General features: G+C 33.3%; 1 protein-coding gene across 1 annotated transcript; it reads left to right on the top strand.

The window, feature by feature from the left end:
• The first annotated feature begins 2,662 nt into the window (after positions 1–2,662).
• LOC120278504 (pentatricopeptide repeat-containing protein At1g80880, mitochondrial) lies at positions 2,663–6,786 on the top strand. Its single transcript, XM_039285288.1, has 3 exons — positions 2,663–3,249; positions 4,062–5,324; positions 6,062–6,786. The coding sequence occupies exons 1-2, from the start codon at positions 2,663–2,665 to the stop codon at positions 5,089–5,091; spliced, it is 1,617 nt and encodes a 538-aa protein (XP_039141222.1). The 3' UTR covers positions 5,092–5,324; positions 6,062–6,786.
• The last annotated feature ends 10,860 nt before the right edge of the window (positions 6,787–17,646 follow it).

Here is a 17,646-nt window from a genome sequence, read left to right as displayed (position 1 = left end):
AAGATGACATGGCAACGTAAATCTGTGAAACGGTATAGAGCATTGATATGTAGTTTGAGAAAGGGGAAAAAATCAATGCATGTGTCTGACTCTGCACGGAAGACATTGTTCGAGGCATGGAATTCCCCGGAATTTAAAACTTGGTGTGAGAAAGCTACCGCAAACCGACTCACTGAGATTGCAAGACCTGGATATGGTATAACCCGACACACAAGAGGCTCCATTTCTCATGCTTCCCACGCTGATAGATTGGTAATTTGTTTAATATTTATATAAATGTGTTTTTAAATTATAAAGAATTAGTTCATTGCTAATTGTAACAAAATTCAATTTGTTGTATTGTTCTAGCGATCGAGGCTTGGACGTGATCCTTGCCCTGTTGAGCTTTTTGAAGTGACTCATACAAAGAAGGGTACCTCCATGCTTGTTAATGCACGTGGTCAATTTATTAAGGTAAGCGGAACAATTTTTTGTGGGATTTTCAATTATAGACTTTGTCTACAATGTTACTGTGAGTTTATATTTGGTTGTTTTGAGAATAATATTTAATGAGTTGAGTTAACTAATGTAGGATAGCTATCTAGAGCTTGTGGAGTAGGCATCTTAAACACAAGAAGGGCATGATGAGCTTCTTATTGTGGATGAAACAACTTTGTACTATGAGGATATTGGGGAGAAAAGAAAAGTCGGGTTTATGGAATAGGGTCCCCAGCGTGTATCTTTTATCCACATTCATCTTCTAGTTTGTCCACATGTTCATCATCTGAGGCACTACATGCTGAGATTAGAGTTTGCGTCAAACTCTTAGTCAAGTCCAAGATCGTGAGGAGAGGCTTCAATAGAGACTCTTAGTAAAGTCCAAGATTGTGAGAAGAGGCTTCAACAGACACTTAGCCAAGTACAAGATAATAACAAGGAGCTTCAACAAAGTTTTCTTGAAATAAAAGAGGAGATGGACCAATATCGTGTGGAGATGATGCGTCAAATGAAGGACATGATGATGAATTTTGAGAAGAGGATTCTTCAGCAGTCGCAGTTTACCACACAGGACTCACAACCATTTACTGACGATCATGATGTTGACATATAGTTGTATTTGTTGTATACTTATTATTTTGTGTTGAACATATATACTTAAACATTTATTTTTTGTATGAATTGATGAGTTTATCTTATTTATTGGTATTCTAGGTTAAAAATTTATGTACCAGGTTTTTTTTAAAAAAAATCAAGGATATAATTTTTATTTTATTTTATTTTATTAACTTAAATGTTAGAAACATATTAGAAACGGATTTATTTGTTTGAATATTGTTTTTTTTAATTTAAAAGATTTAGAAACGGATTAGGAACAAAAAAAGCTATTGTTTCTAATAGGGGGAACAAAAATAAAACAGAAAATATTCCTTTTGGGATTCGTTTCTAATTTTGTAATGGTGGTTTCTAAATTTAGAAACGGAATTACAACGGAATTTAGAAACGGATTAGCAACATACCTTATTCCGTTTTAATTTTTCATAAGTTATAAACATATTGCTTCCCGTTTCTAATCCATTTATAAATTTAGAAAAGGAATATTTTCCTGTTTTTATTTAAATTAGAAACAAAGGTATTCGAAACAGATAAATTCTATTTCTAATCCTTTTCTAAACTAAATTAGCAACTGATTGGAAACGGAAAATGCTGTTTCCAAACAGTAATTTTTTTGTAGTGACACAAATGACAACTTTGCGGATTTGTTGACAACGTTTGTGCCTATGGAGAATACCTCTCATTATAGGAGGCTTTTCGAGTTAGTGGCGACATAACCCGTATGTTTGGAGGACAATGCTTAATGCTTCATTGATGCTTACTTGAAGATTTTTCTTTAAGTAGGGGATTTATATATAGTCGCTTGATATCCTTGGGATGTATTTTGATCATTGGGATGAAGCCAAATCTTAATCTCTTTTATCTAACAGTCTAGATTACTCTATTATTTATATAGGGTTATGTTTATTGTATGTTGTGTAATGAGAGAGAGAGAGAGAGAGAGGGTGAGTTCTCTTATATTTGGAGAGTGAAAAGAATGAAAAAGATGTAGATGAGAGCTCTTGTTTTTGCTTGATCTCATTAAAGCAAGGTAAGATCCTTGCTTTTGAGGTGAGATTAAGTTCATAGAGCTTGGTAATCCTTTTGTAGCTTTTATATTTATTTTTTGTGCTCTTAAACTCCTGTTATTTCCCATGATATAGTGAAATATTGTTCTCTTGTGGATGTAGGCTTATTTTTAGTCGAACCATGTTAAATTTGATGTCTCTTAATTTGTTCTTGTGTAAATGCTTATATATTGTCTTTGCATTGTCTATTCATTATGGTATTGCTAGTTGTTTGTATAGTTGCTCATCAAGTATCGGATAAATTGCCACACTCGTGCAGCGCTTCTTCACACGTAACATTGTGTGAAATATTTCTAGTATTCATCTTATCATGTTAGCCCACTGCTAGACCATTTTATTTTATTCTTAATTTTTTTAAAAATCTTTTTTTATAAAGCACTAGTTTGTTTATTTGTATAAAAAAATTTAAAAAATAACATAAAAATTATATATTTTTAATTTCATCTTAAAAAGTTAAAATCATGCACTATAAATTGAGGTTTTAATGACTCAAACCCTCTTTGATGGCACTCATCTTCTGTCCCTTGAAAAGGAGAACCAAACTCCTTCATTCCTTCTTCCCTTCTGTCTTCCTGCATCCAAATTTTCACCCTCCCCATCTCACCCACTTCCACTCTTCTTCTCCTCCTCCAAAGACTCCGCCTTTGAATCCATCTCCCAAAACCTTCTTCCAAGATCCCACCTTTCTTCCTCCCAAATCCTCAAAATCCGATTTTGATTCCGATTTCGAAGAACCCGCCACCTCTTCTTCCGATCCTCAGCTCCCGATCCTCCTGAATCTCATCTCCCAGTCCAAATCTAAGGCTTTATCTCAGCAGGAGGCGTTGGAATTCATTAGGGCTTCCTTTGGATCGGAGCCTAGCGAGTGTTTGGTGCGCCTGGCTTTGTGGGAACTGAGATGGGATTGGGAGTCGGCGTTTCTGGTGTTCCTTTGGGGTTCTGAGTGTGTTTTGGATTGCCTCTGGGCGTGGAGGTTGATGATATGGGTGCTGGGGAAGCATGATAGGTTTGATTTGGCATGGCGAGTGGTGAGAAGGATGTACAGGAGATCCATTCTTAACCGCGATGCAATTGTGGTGTTGATGGAAAGGTGACTTGTTGCCCTTGTTGTTTTTTTATGTCTTTTCTGCATTTTGATTTCGTGATTCAGTTTGGATTGTTTTGATGAAATTATAATTTAATAGATTTGTTGGTAGTGAAATTGTTATGAACTTTGTGAATGTTGATTATTAATTGTTAGTAGAATTACAGCTTTGATTTCCAGCACTTTGGGTTTTGGGTCTACATTAAAAGGCAACTTCTCTTGATTTTTGTCCTTGTGCTAGATGTTTCTATTGCTTATGCTTTACTGTTTGGTGATTTAGTTGATATTTATAGTTGGTATTGGTAATTATGAACTTTTTTGAGTGTCGACTGTTACTAAAATTACATGCATGATTTTCCAGAACTTGGGTTACTGGCTCTTATTGTACTTGTGCTTTCTTTTTATCACATAATTAGAATAATATAGTTATACTTTGTTGGTCCTTTCCTCCTTTACAAGAATCAACAGCTCAATAACAATGTATATGTCCATACATAAAACAGAATTCATCTTGTTTTTGCATGATTGAATTAATTTTTACATTTCTTTTGTTCAACTTATTTTTCAGCAAAATGTATGCATAGTCTTTCTTACCTAATTTTTTTTAGTAATTGTTACAAACAATAGGTGCTCTGTATCTATAACTGTTGTCACGTTTTATGTACAGAATTGAACTCATTTTATGTAAGTCTTTATTGTGATCTGTCTATAATTTACTTTTGAGAAGTCTGCTCACAAAATGTTCACGTATATACCTTGTCTTGTGTTTTCCTTTGTTTATTATTTTTGGTTCAAGAATCATTACTTTTCATTCACAGGTATGCAGCAGCAAATGAACCTAGCAAGGCTATAAAGACGTTCCATGCGATGGAGAAATTCAAAATAGCTGCAGATTCTACAGTGTTCTACACCCTTCTCAGTGCCCTTTGCAAGAACAAGAATGTTGAGGAGGCTGAAGAGCTGCTGCTTGTGAACCGCAAATTTTATCCACTCGAAGCCGAAAGCTTCAACATTATTCTCGATGGCTGGTGCAATATCATTGTTGATATAGTTGAAGCAAAAAGAGTGTGGAGAGAAATGTCAAATTGCTGCATTACCCCGGATGGTACCTCTTATATCCACATGATTTCTTGTTTCTCGAAAGTCAGCAATCTCTTTGATTCTCTCAGGCTTTATGATGAAATGAAGAAGAGAGGGTGGGTTCCTAGTCTTGTCGTCTACAATGCACTTATCTATGTGCTTGCCAAAGAAAATTGCTTAAAAGAGGCACACAATATATTTGATAAGATCAAGCAAGAAGGTCTGGAGCCAGATGTGGGAACATACAACTCTATGATATATCCATTGTGTGAAAACCAAAGGCTGGAGGAAGCTCATCGAGTAATGGATGAAATGATTGAGAGGAATATCACTCCAACTATTCAAACCTACCATGCGTTTGCGAAGGTCGATAGCATAGACGGTACCTTGCGTCTCATAAAAAAGATGAGCGATGTTGGTCGTGGTCCCAATAGCTGCACTTTTTCATTGATTCTTAATAAGTTTATCAGAATGAATGAATGCGGCAATGCATTGAGAATGTGGACTGAGATGAGGAGGTACAACGTTATTCCTGATTCTTCACATTATACACAACTTATTGAGGGTTTGATACGGCATGGGTGGATTCCAAAAGCTCTGGAGTTTTACAATGAAATGAAATCCAAGAGGTTCCCTAATGATCCTAAATTTGAGAAGATCTTCCAGACGTTCGTAACAAATCATAAAAATCACTGGGGCAAAGGCAAAGAATACATTACTAGACCACATGGGAAAAACACGAATTTGGAGAGAGTAAGGATCTATTGATGAGTAAAGATGGCAAATGCGGTGTTAATATTTATCTAAATGGCACTCACAAAGTGCCTCTGACTATCTTTGAGGATCACAAGATAAGGCTGAATGTCACACAATTACAAGCAAATTAGCTAATCACTTTCCTAGTGACATGTGTTTTTATTAATTGACCATGCTGTGAATTGTGGAATCATTGCACTGGCACATAGATGATACTGGATGATCAGAATGCCTCAATATAACAGGTAAGCTTAACTAACCGCTTATTTCATCTCAATTCATTTTTCTTATATTAGCATCACATTACAATGCTAATTTAAAGTATGTGATTGTCATACAGTGCATGACTATCATAAACCTTGCTATATTCTTTTTCCTCTTTTTTGTGCTTTTTATGTCAAACTAGGTATAGAGGGGGAAAAATATAGGGAGACAGGTGAACTTGAATATTTTTTTTTAGGAGATTAGCTGGTGATTTATATTTCAGAGTGAACAATTTGTAAAGACTTATTAAAATATGAGCAAGTTGTGTTGCGAAAACAAACGATTCAGTTGAAAGGACCTTGACATCAGATATATATGCATGAACATAGATATCCCTGGCTATTTGTTCTTCTCTTTGGTAAATAAACCGATAAGATGACACATCAAAACTTTTTGTGCGTTTACCACATTAGTAGTTGCATCACTTTATACGGCTATTGCTGTATGCTATCAAGACATTTCTTCTCATAGTTCCCTAACTTTCTTAAAGCACAATTCCAGCCATGGAGAAATTGAAAGTTGGTTAGAAGAAATTCTTTTTCTAGCTTTAATGTTAAGCAGAAACCTCAACCAACGAAGTACTTGGAACTAAAAAAAAGCTTGTTTCTTGACATGAAAAACTTAATTTTTGAAGACGAAGCACAATTCATGCTTTGTGTTTGTAGTAGGCTCCTCCTGTAGGAAAATTTGTCTTAAAAAGTTCCACTTTTTGTGGCAGTGATTAGAGTTTACTGATGAAAGCCATGAAGGACGATAACTTTCTCACCAATCTTGGATCTCTTCTCATTGAGCATAGTTTACCAAAATATTCGATGATACTGAGAACACATCACACAGTAAAGGAGAAGAAACATGGAATATCTTCAGGGAGTTGGTGATCATAGTCTCAGTTGTGTACATGGCATGCCAGACATGAAGATGTTTTCGCCTACATATCGATGACATGATAATACGGGTTAGTCATTCATTTTGGTTATGACTGATGTCTAGAATTGTTGGGTAAATTTTTTAATATGGCACCAAACTATGGTCCTTTTTCATTTTGGGGTCCAAACTTCAATTTGAATCAAAATAGTTACCCAGCTTCAATTTGTTTCACAAAGTGGTTACTTGAGAAATTCCAGCCTATTTTTAATGATGTACATGACGAAAATTCTCTATTATCATACATGACACACTACCTGCTTAGCTGACAATTCTAGCTTATTTACTGACAGGGAATTTCTATCACATTATTAAAATTAGGCTGGAATATTTCAAGTGACTACTATGTGAAATAAAATTAAAGATGAGTAATTATTTTGATTCAAATTGAAGTTTGGTTCCTAAAATGAAAAAGAATCATAGTTTGATGCCTTATAAAAAAATTTACCTAGGATTGTTACTTGCATGCCTGGGTGAATTTTTTGAAATTATTGACTACTGATGTTTGATCCTTGTCTATTGAGATCAGATAGTGTTTATTTAATTATTATTATTATTATTAGACTTCAATCATATACTTAATGTTGACAAAGCATTGCTAATTCATGATAGGAAATTTTCACTCCGAGTAAGAGGGTTTGAAAACTATTAGGTAATTAAACATGCATGGGCTAAACATTCAAGTATTGAGAATAATAGATAATTTACTTATATATATATATATATATATTGTAGCAATTAAATATTGGAAATAATGTATTAAAACAAAATAATGATTATTATTCTTCACTTCATTTATCAGAAATTGGTATAGTTGTTATAAGAATATACAACACCAACTCTATCACATAAGAAGGCAACATACCATTTGGATTTCAATATATGTTTATAAAGATTGGACTAGAAATTAATCACATTATTCATCCATATCACCCATACTTTTATTTATCACTCATTCTTATGGCTTGTTCATCTGTAACTTCAACAACAGTAATATTTTCAATGTAAGCGCAAACTCTTTGATTTTGTATGGAAGCTAAGGAGAACAAGAATGATGCACCACAATGAAGAACAATACCAACACTAACTTAGCTCTAATTTGTGATGATATGAAAGGATGAGTGTTTAATTATCATCATTTATAAAGAAGTGGGATCAAGGTAGTTGAAGAACTATTGATCATCTCTCTCTTTCTCTCTGTATATATATATATATATTCTTGGTATTTAATTAATTATAATGGATGAACAAAGAGATATAACGACTCAAAGAGTGCATGCTCACACAAATGTATGCTTGTGCGTGTGTGGTGTTGAGAAATAACTACTCATATGAATTGAATAATTAATTAACAAAAGTTACATTTTAGAATAAGAAAAGCATTTATGGTTGAATCATCTTACAATCAAATTGCAGGTATATACGTGGTACATATACATGTTTAATAATTAGTGCACCACATGTGGATATTCGACCTGACAACTTATGACCATGTATGGAAGTATAACAATTTTTTTTTTAATTTACAATTGCGACAAGTGCAGTTAGTTATAGATGTGTGCATTGACTGGAAATTGATCGTTTGGCCTATGTGCCATCATTCACCGACGTGGGGTTGTGCATAGCAAACCCATGCTTATAGTGGGGATCTGTCACCACCACATATGTTCAGTGGAATTTGAATTTAGTACGCATTAACCTCTTTTGCAATGAGGGCTTATCACCACCACATATGTTCAGTGGAATTTGAATTTAGTACACTTTAACGTCTTTTTGCGGTGAGGGCAGTCCCAACTAATTGAAGAAAAAATTTATTCGTGTAAATTTAAGTAACTAATTAACCAAAAGAGATATCTGCTTCAAATCATCTTTCAACCAAATTGCTCACATGCTTAGCATATCTTCATGTAGAATTGTGTGGTTTTTTTAAAAAATATTGTAAAAAAACTAAAAAAAATAACCAAAATAGACACGCTCTAGATTATTTAAGAGAATGCGTATTTTGAGAGAAAACAGAAAAATTTTCTTGTTTTTCTTTTATTTTTATTTTTTAAATATGAAAAATGGGAGAGCATCTACCGTTTTTAAAAAAATAAATAAATAAATAAAAAGTAAAAAACAGGATATTCACTCCCGTTTTCATTTTTTATTTAAAAAAGTTGAAAAATGGGAGAGATGCTTCGTTTTCCACTTTTTATTTTTAAAAAAATATCATATATATATAAATATAAATATATATATATATATATAATATCTGTATATATATATATCCGTTAATCACTCTTCTAGCGGTCATTAAAAATTTTTTTACTGTTGCAATTTTTTTTTTTCTTATATAATCCCCACCTCCCGCTTCAACCACATCTTCTCCATTCTCATTTTTCATCCTTATAGTCCTATTTTAACTTCTAATTGTCCAGTATTTTTATACTTACACGTGTACAGGATTTCTGTTGATAATTTTTTATTGTGTTCTTAAGATTACAGAGTGATCACATTTCATCCATTTTGCCAGAAAAAGTTTGACCATCTTACTTTGTACTAATTACTAACCGGTGTAGGTTTTATTGACCTACTTTGTACTAATAACTAACTGGTGCAGGCTTGACCAACGACGTAGGTTTGACCAAGTTACTTTGTACTAATTACTGACTGGTGCAGGTTTGACTAATCTAATTACTGACCAATGTAGGTTTCACCATCCTATTTTATACCAAGTACTGACCAGTGCAAGATTGACCTTCCTACTTTCTATAAAGTACTAACCGGTCAGATTTGACTATCCTACTTTGTACTAATTACTTATACAAATTTGACTGTCCTACTTTGTACTAAGTACTTCATAATAATTTTTGACAAGTGCAAGTTTGACCGTCCTATTTTCTAATATTTTCGAGATTTGTATTAAAAAAAATAAAGCGTAAAAAAAAAATTAAATATTTTTTCTAATATAAATTTAAAAAATAAATTAAAACTCTTTCTGGCAGCCATGCTTGCCTGTTAAGAATTTTTTTTTAAGAAAAAACCAAGAAAACTGGGGAGAATCCCCCCCATTTTCTAATTTTATTATTAAAAAAATTAAAAAAAAACATAAAAACGGGAGAAACTAATTAAAAAAAAAAATAGAAAACCAGAGAGCTTCTCTCGTTTTCTATATTTTTTTTAAAATAAAAATAAAAACGTTAAGAACATGAAAGTTTTTCCATTTTCCCCCAAAATATGTATTCCAGTAAATAATCAAGAACATGAGTATTTTAGTAATTTTATTCTTTTTTTTACAAAATTTTAAAAAGACTGAATTGTGAAATTCCTATTTTAATTGAATTTTGGAAATAAAAACAAGGAATTTAGTAAAAATATATATCATATTAGTTACAGTACGTGTGTTGTTTGTGCTAAAATTCAAGAAAAATGTAAGATTTTAATTTACTTATAAAATTTCATTTGTAATCTTTAATTCAATAAATGCTTCTTTTTTTTTAAAATCTTAACTTAAGAAATGTTAACATTCAAGGTGGTTTTTCTCTTTCAAATTTGTGCAACTCCTTTTCATCGTATGTCACTCTTCCTTACAACCATTCAATGAGATTACTCCATCTAGATTGAAGAATTTACTACGCCAGGAGGCCAATGTGCTGGTAAACTGCTGCATATTCACATGACGAAAATCTAGTAGGTATGCAAAGCCTTAGAACCTATTTTAATACATGCTATCTTGACTAATAAAACCAAAGTAACATACTTTAAACAAATATAACTAGGTTTGAAATTACAAGTTATTTAAGGAAAACATAATGAAGTTCAAGACATATAAAAAAAACAAAAGATAGCAGCTTATTCAAACTAAACTACGAATCGTGACACTTGACATCCCTATGCTAACCTCTCATAGCCTTACTTTTAACCTTAGAGGGGGAAAAATAATTTCATGAACTTGACATCTCAGTAGGTAAACCACTAAATATAGTTGGGATTACACCAGACTATAGGATTTCGGATACCAAAATATAGACAATAATCCATAGTATAACATTTATGAAAATATAGCATTTAAAATCAAGAAATTTAACAAAAAAAACGTGTCAAAACTTAACAAGATATCAAAGTATATGCCTTTCAAATTATGACTATCAACGGAATACTAGAAATCATTTATTTATACTCGGTGGCCCGAGTCAGAGTTTCAGAAGTCATATGTTTACTCTTAGTGACACAAGCCAGATTGTTAGAGGCCATTATTGTTTCACAGACAGAACGATAAAAAATTACAGTCTCAATTTTTACGGAGGTGCTTGTCGACATGGTCAATGTTTGACCCTCCATAACAGGGTTATCACAAAGTTTATTAGGAGACTAGAAATAATTATTTCAAAATAGTTTGATGTCCATAGCATATATTTGGAAATCAGATACATCAGGAGTTTACAGAGATAATGATTTATAATATATCAAATATAATCCAAAACTTTTTAAATCTCTATTTAAGTAGAAACACATGAAAATTCAGCGTGATCCCATTTCTAAATAGAAAATAAGCTAGTTATTCCCAATAAATAAATGACCAAATAAACCAATAGATTAAGAAATTAGCAATAAATAAGTAACAAAAATTTTGATTGTCAAAATAGCAAAAAGAAAAAATAGATTTAATATATACATAAATATCAAAATTTTATAATTTATTAATAACTGATTTATATGTAGTATTACTTGCCTAGCTAACATCCAAGAATACTCTCAATGACAAGTTAAACTTCCTCAAATTACTTTATAATAGAGAGTGAATTCCAAGTATATAAAACATCTCTTCATGAAAATTGAAAGGAGTGCTAAGCTAACATAACTTACCCTTACCTTCCAGAGCTTGTACTAGCCTTATGACTGAATGGTGTTTTAGAATAGATAGACAAAATAGCGAAACACTACATAAAGAACCCAACATAGTAGGCTCAATAATATCATAATGGCACACACAACGTTGGATTCTTATTGATGAGGACATTACGCCCATGCCAACTACACCACCTATGGATAGTAATACTTCACATGGTATAGAAGACGAAGCATATCAAGGACTAATTACATGAAGTCATGCTAAACATATCCAAAACCAGGTGAACGCTAATTTAAGCTTATTCTTAAATTATATTGATATGGTGGTGTTTCTAATTCTTCTACCTTAATTGTACTTAGGTGCACTGTAAGTGAGGACATAATTCCAGACTTAGTGAAACAAGAGGATAGCAAGAGAGAAGCATTTGGGGCTACACCACATGTGGGCCTCACACTCACGTGCATGTCCAAGAAGAAAACTGTGCCTATCTTTGCTGGCCCCACACAAATAGAGGGAGATGTGGTTTCCTTTTATGGCAAATCAGCCCAAAATATCTCTTTCCTAAACCAACCCAATTTCTGAAAGGAAACAAAACCAAATCCCAATCAACCAGGAAATCAAGTATTCCAAGTTTAAAGATGGAGAGATTGCACCTGCCATATTCTCGTGCTACAGTAACCGTGGATACTATTCTTATATTTAGATTGATTTTCTAGCCAATTTTATTTTCCTATTTTTAGATTATTTTTCTAGCAAATTTTAATATACTATTTTTAGATTGATTGCCTAGCCAACTTTAATAAAATTTTTTTTTTTGTATCCCAAGTTTAAGTCTGCTATAAATAGCCTTGTACCTTCTCCATTGGAGTATTAAACTTTGATTATTATTCACAAAATAAGAGTTGTCTTACTACCATTGTTCTGGTGAGTTCTCCCGGATTCGAGAGATGAAAGTTTCAGCTTTCTCCTAATTCGTGCTATACGCTTCCGGGCTTTTTGTATAGATTAGTTTCCGATTTGTTGTTCTGTGATTATTTGGACAGCGGGTCAGAGTTTTTGAAGCTTCGGATCATCTCTCCCTAATGTAGGAGTCGCATCCATCCCGGCTGTTCGCAACTAGTTATCCCTCAACCTACATCCTACACTGTGAAGATTGCACCATCATCTGGATCTCCTTTTTCTTTACCAAGTTGGAGCCTATCACTTATACACCCAACTAGAGTGAGAAAAATTTCTCCCTACTTGGACAATCACACATGTAGTACACTCTCAAAGGAAACTGACTAAAATAGAAATACATAAGAAGATCAACATATGCATGATTCAAGTAAGACTCATTAACCCTCGTGACCATTGATGACTAAATCTAGCATAACTTTACCTATCCTTTCCTAAATTATAAAATTCTTGCTTCTAAGAAAACTAAACACCTAGGGATATGACACATCTGAATTTCACAATTTTAGAGTACCACTCAATCTATAGCATTCAATTGAATCTCAAGTTATTTTTGTAGACTTATAATTCAATCATATCCCTTTTAAACATACATATCTCTCAACCTACATCTCCAAAAGTAATGATATTTTACTAACAATCAACTAACTCAGAAAGGAACAAGTTCCTTATTTTGCATTATACTAAGTTCAATCGCCAAGGGCATGAAAATATCAATCAATTTTCAGATTCTATGCAAGACACTCTTCCGAGACAAGTATAATAATAGGGTTGTATCTCATAAACTAAAAATGCATACAATTTGAAATTTTGGAAGTTCATAGCTAACATTAACTCTACAACTTTCTTATTTTACTTTCCTCCAAATTCTACCTCTAAGACCCTTGAAATTGAAGAGGTATTTTTGCTATTTCAATAACAAAAATCTATAACTTATAAAATGAAATCAATTAATAATTCCATTGACACGAACAACATAAAATATTTTAAGAGAAGAAAGGTGTCAAGACAAAAACTCAAACCTCCATGGATAGAGGAATCGTCACATCCTCTATAGTTTAAATGATCGAGTAGTATCCTATGGGTGGCACATCAGGACTCCGAACAAGAAAAGGTAATCTTGAAAACCAAAGGCAAAGAAAAGCACAAGGAAGCACCATGACTGAGTAAAGCAATATTGGCTAAGCATATTATAATCGACTATAAATATTAGACTCTAAATCAAAGATTAGGAAGCAAAACCTCAAGCAATGCAAATGTAATTCAGACTAGCACAAATAATTAAATCTTACGAACATGAAAACTGTACCAATAGAGCTTCAATCGAAATGATTGAGGGCAACTCGGAATCAAACCTCGGCTAATCGATATTAATCAATGGAGAGGATGAAGTAATAAGCAAAAACACAAGATTGATTGATTTGGGGCTTTATTTGGGAATCTCAATGGCTTTAAAATTATATCTATTGAAGATAGATGACAAATAGAATCTATGATTTAGGGATAAATAGAGTGTGGCTTCTAGAGTTTGTGAGTGCTACTCATGTAAACCTGCATCTTTGAGATTGGCTATGTCAAATCGATAAGGTGCATGGGTTTTAACAGTGGAGATAATTAAAAGGATGGGATTGGTGGGTCCTTTATGAAAAAATAAATAATAAAATTTAAAAAAACAAGATAAGGTCTACGAAGACTACTATCTACCCTTTCTAGCACTATAGAAAATCTTGCAACAATTAGTGATCCCATTTCAGACGCCGACCTGGTCCTTGTTGCACTTAATGGATCTGGTTAGACTATGAGAGCTTTGTTGCTTATCACTCAAGTAGTAGCGTGTCTTCTGAAGTAGCTTTCACAACGACCCCTTTTCCTGGTGACAGATATGGTGGATACAGTGGTCAATGAGGCAACACTTAGACATCTAGAGGACTCAATGCTTCCTATAGAACTACTCGTCCCACTTTTTTTTTTGTTTTACATCTATCCCAAACTTAGTTTATTTTGCACCTAAACACCACATCGCAATCCTTTAGCCCAACCTCCTCACATCAATCCACCAACCTAAACCCATACCCATAGATATCTTACACCCACACCCCTCCTAAATGTCAAATCTGTCACAAAACAAGCCATACTACTATTAGATGTCGTTTTTGTTACTCTGACTCTCGAAATACCACCGTAATCCTAGCACTAATCCTACTAATTTTCACAATGCCTTTTCAGCCATCAGTCTTGAAGATAACCACAATAGCCAACCTTGCACCACAAGTAACATTACCAAATGGCTACCAAACACAAGTGCAACAAGCCACATAACCCCTAACTCGTAATTGCTAGAATCCGTAGAGTTGTAGGACAGTCCAACTCAAGTGTTCATCACAAATGATAATTCTCTTCTTATAACTTCTATTGACATATTAACACTCACAAAAGTCCCTAACCTTTTTAACTTCGTGATATCTTAGTTGTTCCTCAACTCACCGCAAATCTTCTATCGGTTGCCAAATTTGTCACTGATAGTTGTGAAGGACATAAAAACCAAGACACCCCTTCTCACGAGAAAAATCCATGGCAATCTTTATCCCATGCTACTTACCCATACCTTCAATAATTCCATTGCTCTATCTACTCGTTAAGTTCTATCTGACATTTGACATCAACAATTAGGTCATATATAATCATGTAAGTCTACAAAACCCTTACAATTAATTCACTATGATATATGGGGACCATCCCCAGCTCTTTCTCTATATGGTTATTGTTACTTTATCATCTTTATTAATGACTTTAGTCATTTCACATAGATCTATCCTCTAATTCACAAATCACAAGCTCTTCACCAATTTCAACTTTCAAAACCTTAACTGAAAATTTCTTCTCCACCAACATTAATATGTTCCAATGTGATGGCGCCAATGAACTTATCAAGGGTTCCTCTGCTCAATACTTATCCACTTATGGTATATCCTATCGTATCTCTTGTACTCTCACACCTCAATAAAACAAGCTTGCTGAACAAAAACTTCGCCACATTGCCGAAACTGGGCTCATTTTGCTTGTTCATGCATCTCTACCCAAACCTCTTTGGTTCAAAGCCTTTTCAACTGTCGTCTACCTCATCAATCTTCTTCGCACACCTATCCTCAATCATAAATCCCCTCATGAAAACCTCTCTACCTCACAAAACCTTACCTACCCCACCTTTGTATTTTTGGATGCACTTGCTTTCCCTCTCTTGGTTCCACATGATTAGACAAACTTAAATGTGAATCCATCCCGTGTGTCTTCTTGGTTATTCCTTAAATCACAAAGATTATAGGTGTTTTGATCCTCAAACATAGTAAAGTTTATATTTCTCGTCATATTTGTTTTGTTGAAACCCTTTTTCCCTATGTCCAATGCACAACCCAACCCTCTTTGTGCCACGGCCACATGTGTCCTATGTCACTGTGCTACCAAAACCACTGATAATTTTTTCCTCAATTATAGTTTTGCTGAACGCATTTAGTCCTTTTTTAGGCAGATTTATGGGTTGCAAATATTTTCTCAGTACATTATTAATGTCTGGATTAGTTGGATTCCATCCCTAGAAGCCCGACAATGGGTGTTGTGGGATCTTTTTCTCCAAGCAATTTTATGGAATATTTGGTTAGAAAGAAATAGAAGAATTTTCAAACAATGTGTGCTTACTCTTTTTTTAATCATCATTGAGATTATTTATGTTCCTTTCTTGGATTTTGACTACTCAAGACCTACAACAACAACAAATTCCAAGCGAGTTTGTTCTTGCTCTCAAATGCTCACTGGATTTCTTAAGCACTGGTACTGAAGACAATCCCAATGCTTTAGCACATTGATCAGCGACTCTCCTTTTCAGCAATTGAGTTGTTCCCATGTTACCTCACAATGGCTATCGTTGTCTCACTACATCTTAGCTTCTTCAGTATTTATTTGTTTCATGCTCTTTCCTTGATGTGTTTGTATTTCACCTTTGGTGATTACCTTGTCAGTTTTCTTTTTGTGATATTCTTATTTCTTTTTTGTTTTTTCTTTTTTGTTGTCGTTATTTTATCATCTTTATTTTGTTTTCTTATATTGTTTTCTTAATTTTTTAATAAATAAATTTAATGGGTTATCCACTTTTCTAAAAACAAAACAAAAACAAAAACAAAAGCAAAAACAAAAACAAAATAAAGAGAGAAAAATTGAATCTCTATTTCCATCTTAAAATTTGTGTGAGAATTTGATGGATTGCATTTCGAATTATTTTCTAAGATCTTTGAGATAAGATATTTAGAGTAAAGACGTGTGGATCATGAGGCTTATATGCATCTATTGCATCTATTGAAGGGAGTTATGATGAAGTCCATCTTTGGTATAATTAGAGTTGTAAATTGCAATGAATAAGGATTTCCAACCTTGTAATAATAGTTCTTATTTGAATAAAATTGAACTCCATTTTTGAATTTTTTCTAACTCGAACTTGAATTCAACATTGTTTTTTTTTTTCTTAAATGTTCAAGAAATTTTACCATTGATAAAAATTCTTATTGAAAGGTTAAAATTTCAATCATACATCTTACTTTTTTTTTTGAATATTCAACAAACGCTGCCTATTTAAGGGATTATCAAAAGGACAGACACGTACGGAGGTGCACCAGTTATGATGGCTTATTAAGCTCCTAAGAAAAATCCCTTATTTTGCAACTCTGGAAAGATGAAACCACAGTTTCTCTCACATGAGACCCACACCCAAATCAGTAAACAATACATATATCTTACTCTTTGATAAAAGACACATTTCTTTACCTACTTTGTATATTGGAGAGACCAATACTTCTCTCACACTTATTACATTGATCAATTAATTTACTTGCTAGTGCAAATATATGACTCATAAATATTAATTTAAAAAATTGCAAACATTAACAAACAATTAGCACTGACTGATTTTTAATATTTCATGCATCTGTCACTGGATCATAAGTTCAAAAGTGTAAAGGTGGCTTAATTTGGGTTGAAATTAGTATTATGAAACGATAAGAATTAAGAAAGGCTAACCCCTAGTTTACAACTTGGATATTTATGTATTCAAGAAATTGATATAGCGTTGGTGGAAAATTCCCAATACAATATTCATGTGTAAATCTTTTTTACTTCAATTACTTTTCAAATACTCTCAGTCTTTCCTTGCTGTTGATAGTCTTTTAAACATTTTTTTGTCCTTAAAAGGTAATAATCACAAAAGAGGAACTTTTTAAATGACCAAAATGAGTGATAAGCCCACGAAAACAGCAGGAGTGTACACAAACTTTGATAGAGCAAGCAAGAGCAAAATCAACACACATATGAGCTGAGACCACTTACGCGCAACCACTGCTTATTCACAAAAATATGTCCTCACCAGCAAATCCAACTCTAACTAATTTTTAAAAATTCTTGCGAAAACCCATATACAAATGGATCTCTTGTTCGTTGGCAAAACAAGAACAAAAGAAGAAAGGGTGACCTTTTGAGAGAGTGAGGGAGAATATACTGAGCTCAAATACAAAAACATACAAAGAAGACTAACATCAAATTCACCA

Source organism: Dioscorea cayenensis, chromosome 16 (assembly GCF_009730915.1).
Source record: "Dioscorea cayenensis subsp. rotundata cultivar TDr96_F1 chromosome 16, TDr96_F1_v2_PseudoChromosome.rev07_lg8_w22 25.fasta, whole genome shotgun sequence".
Taxonomy (NCBI): domain Eukaryota; kingdom Viridiplantae; phylum Streptophyta; class Magnoliopsida; order Dioscoreales; family Dioscoreaceae; genus Dioscorea; species Dioscorea cayenensis.
This window is presented reverse-complemented; position numbering and strand designations above follow the sequence as displayed.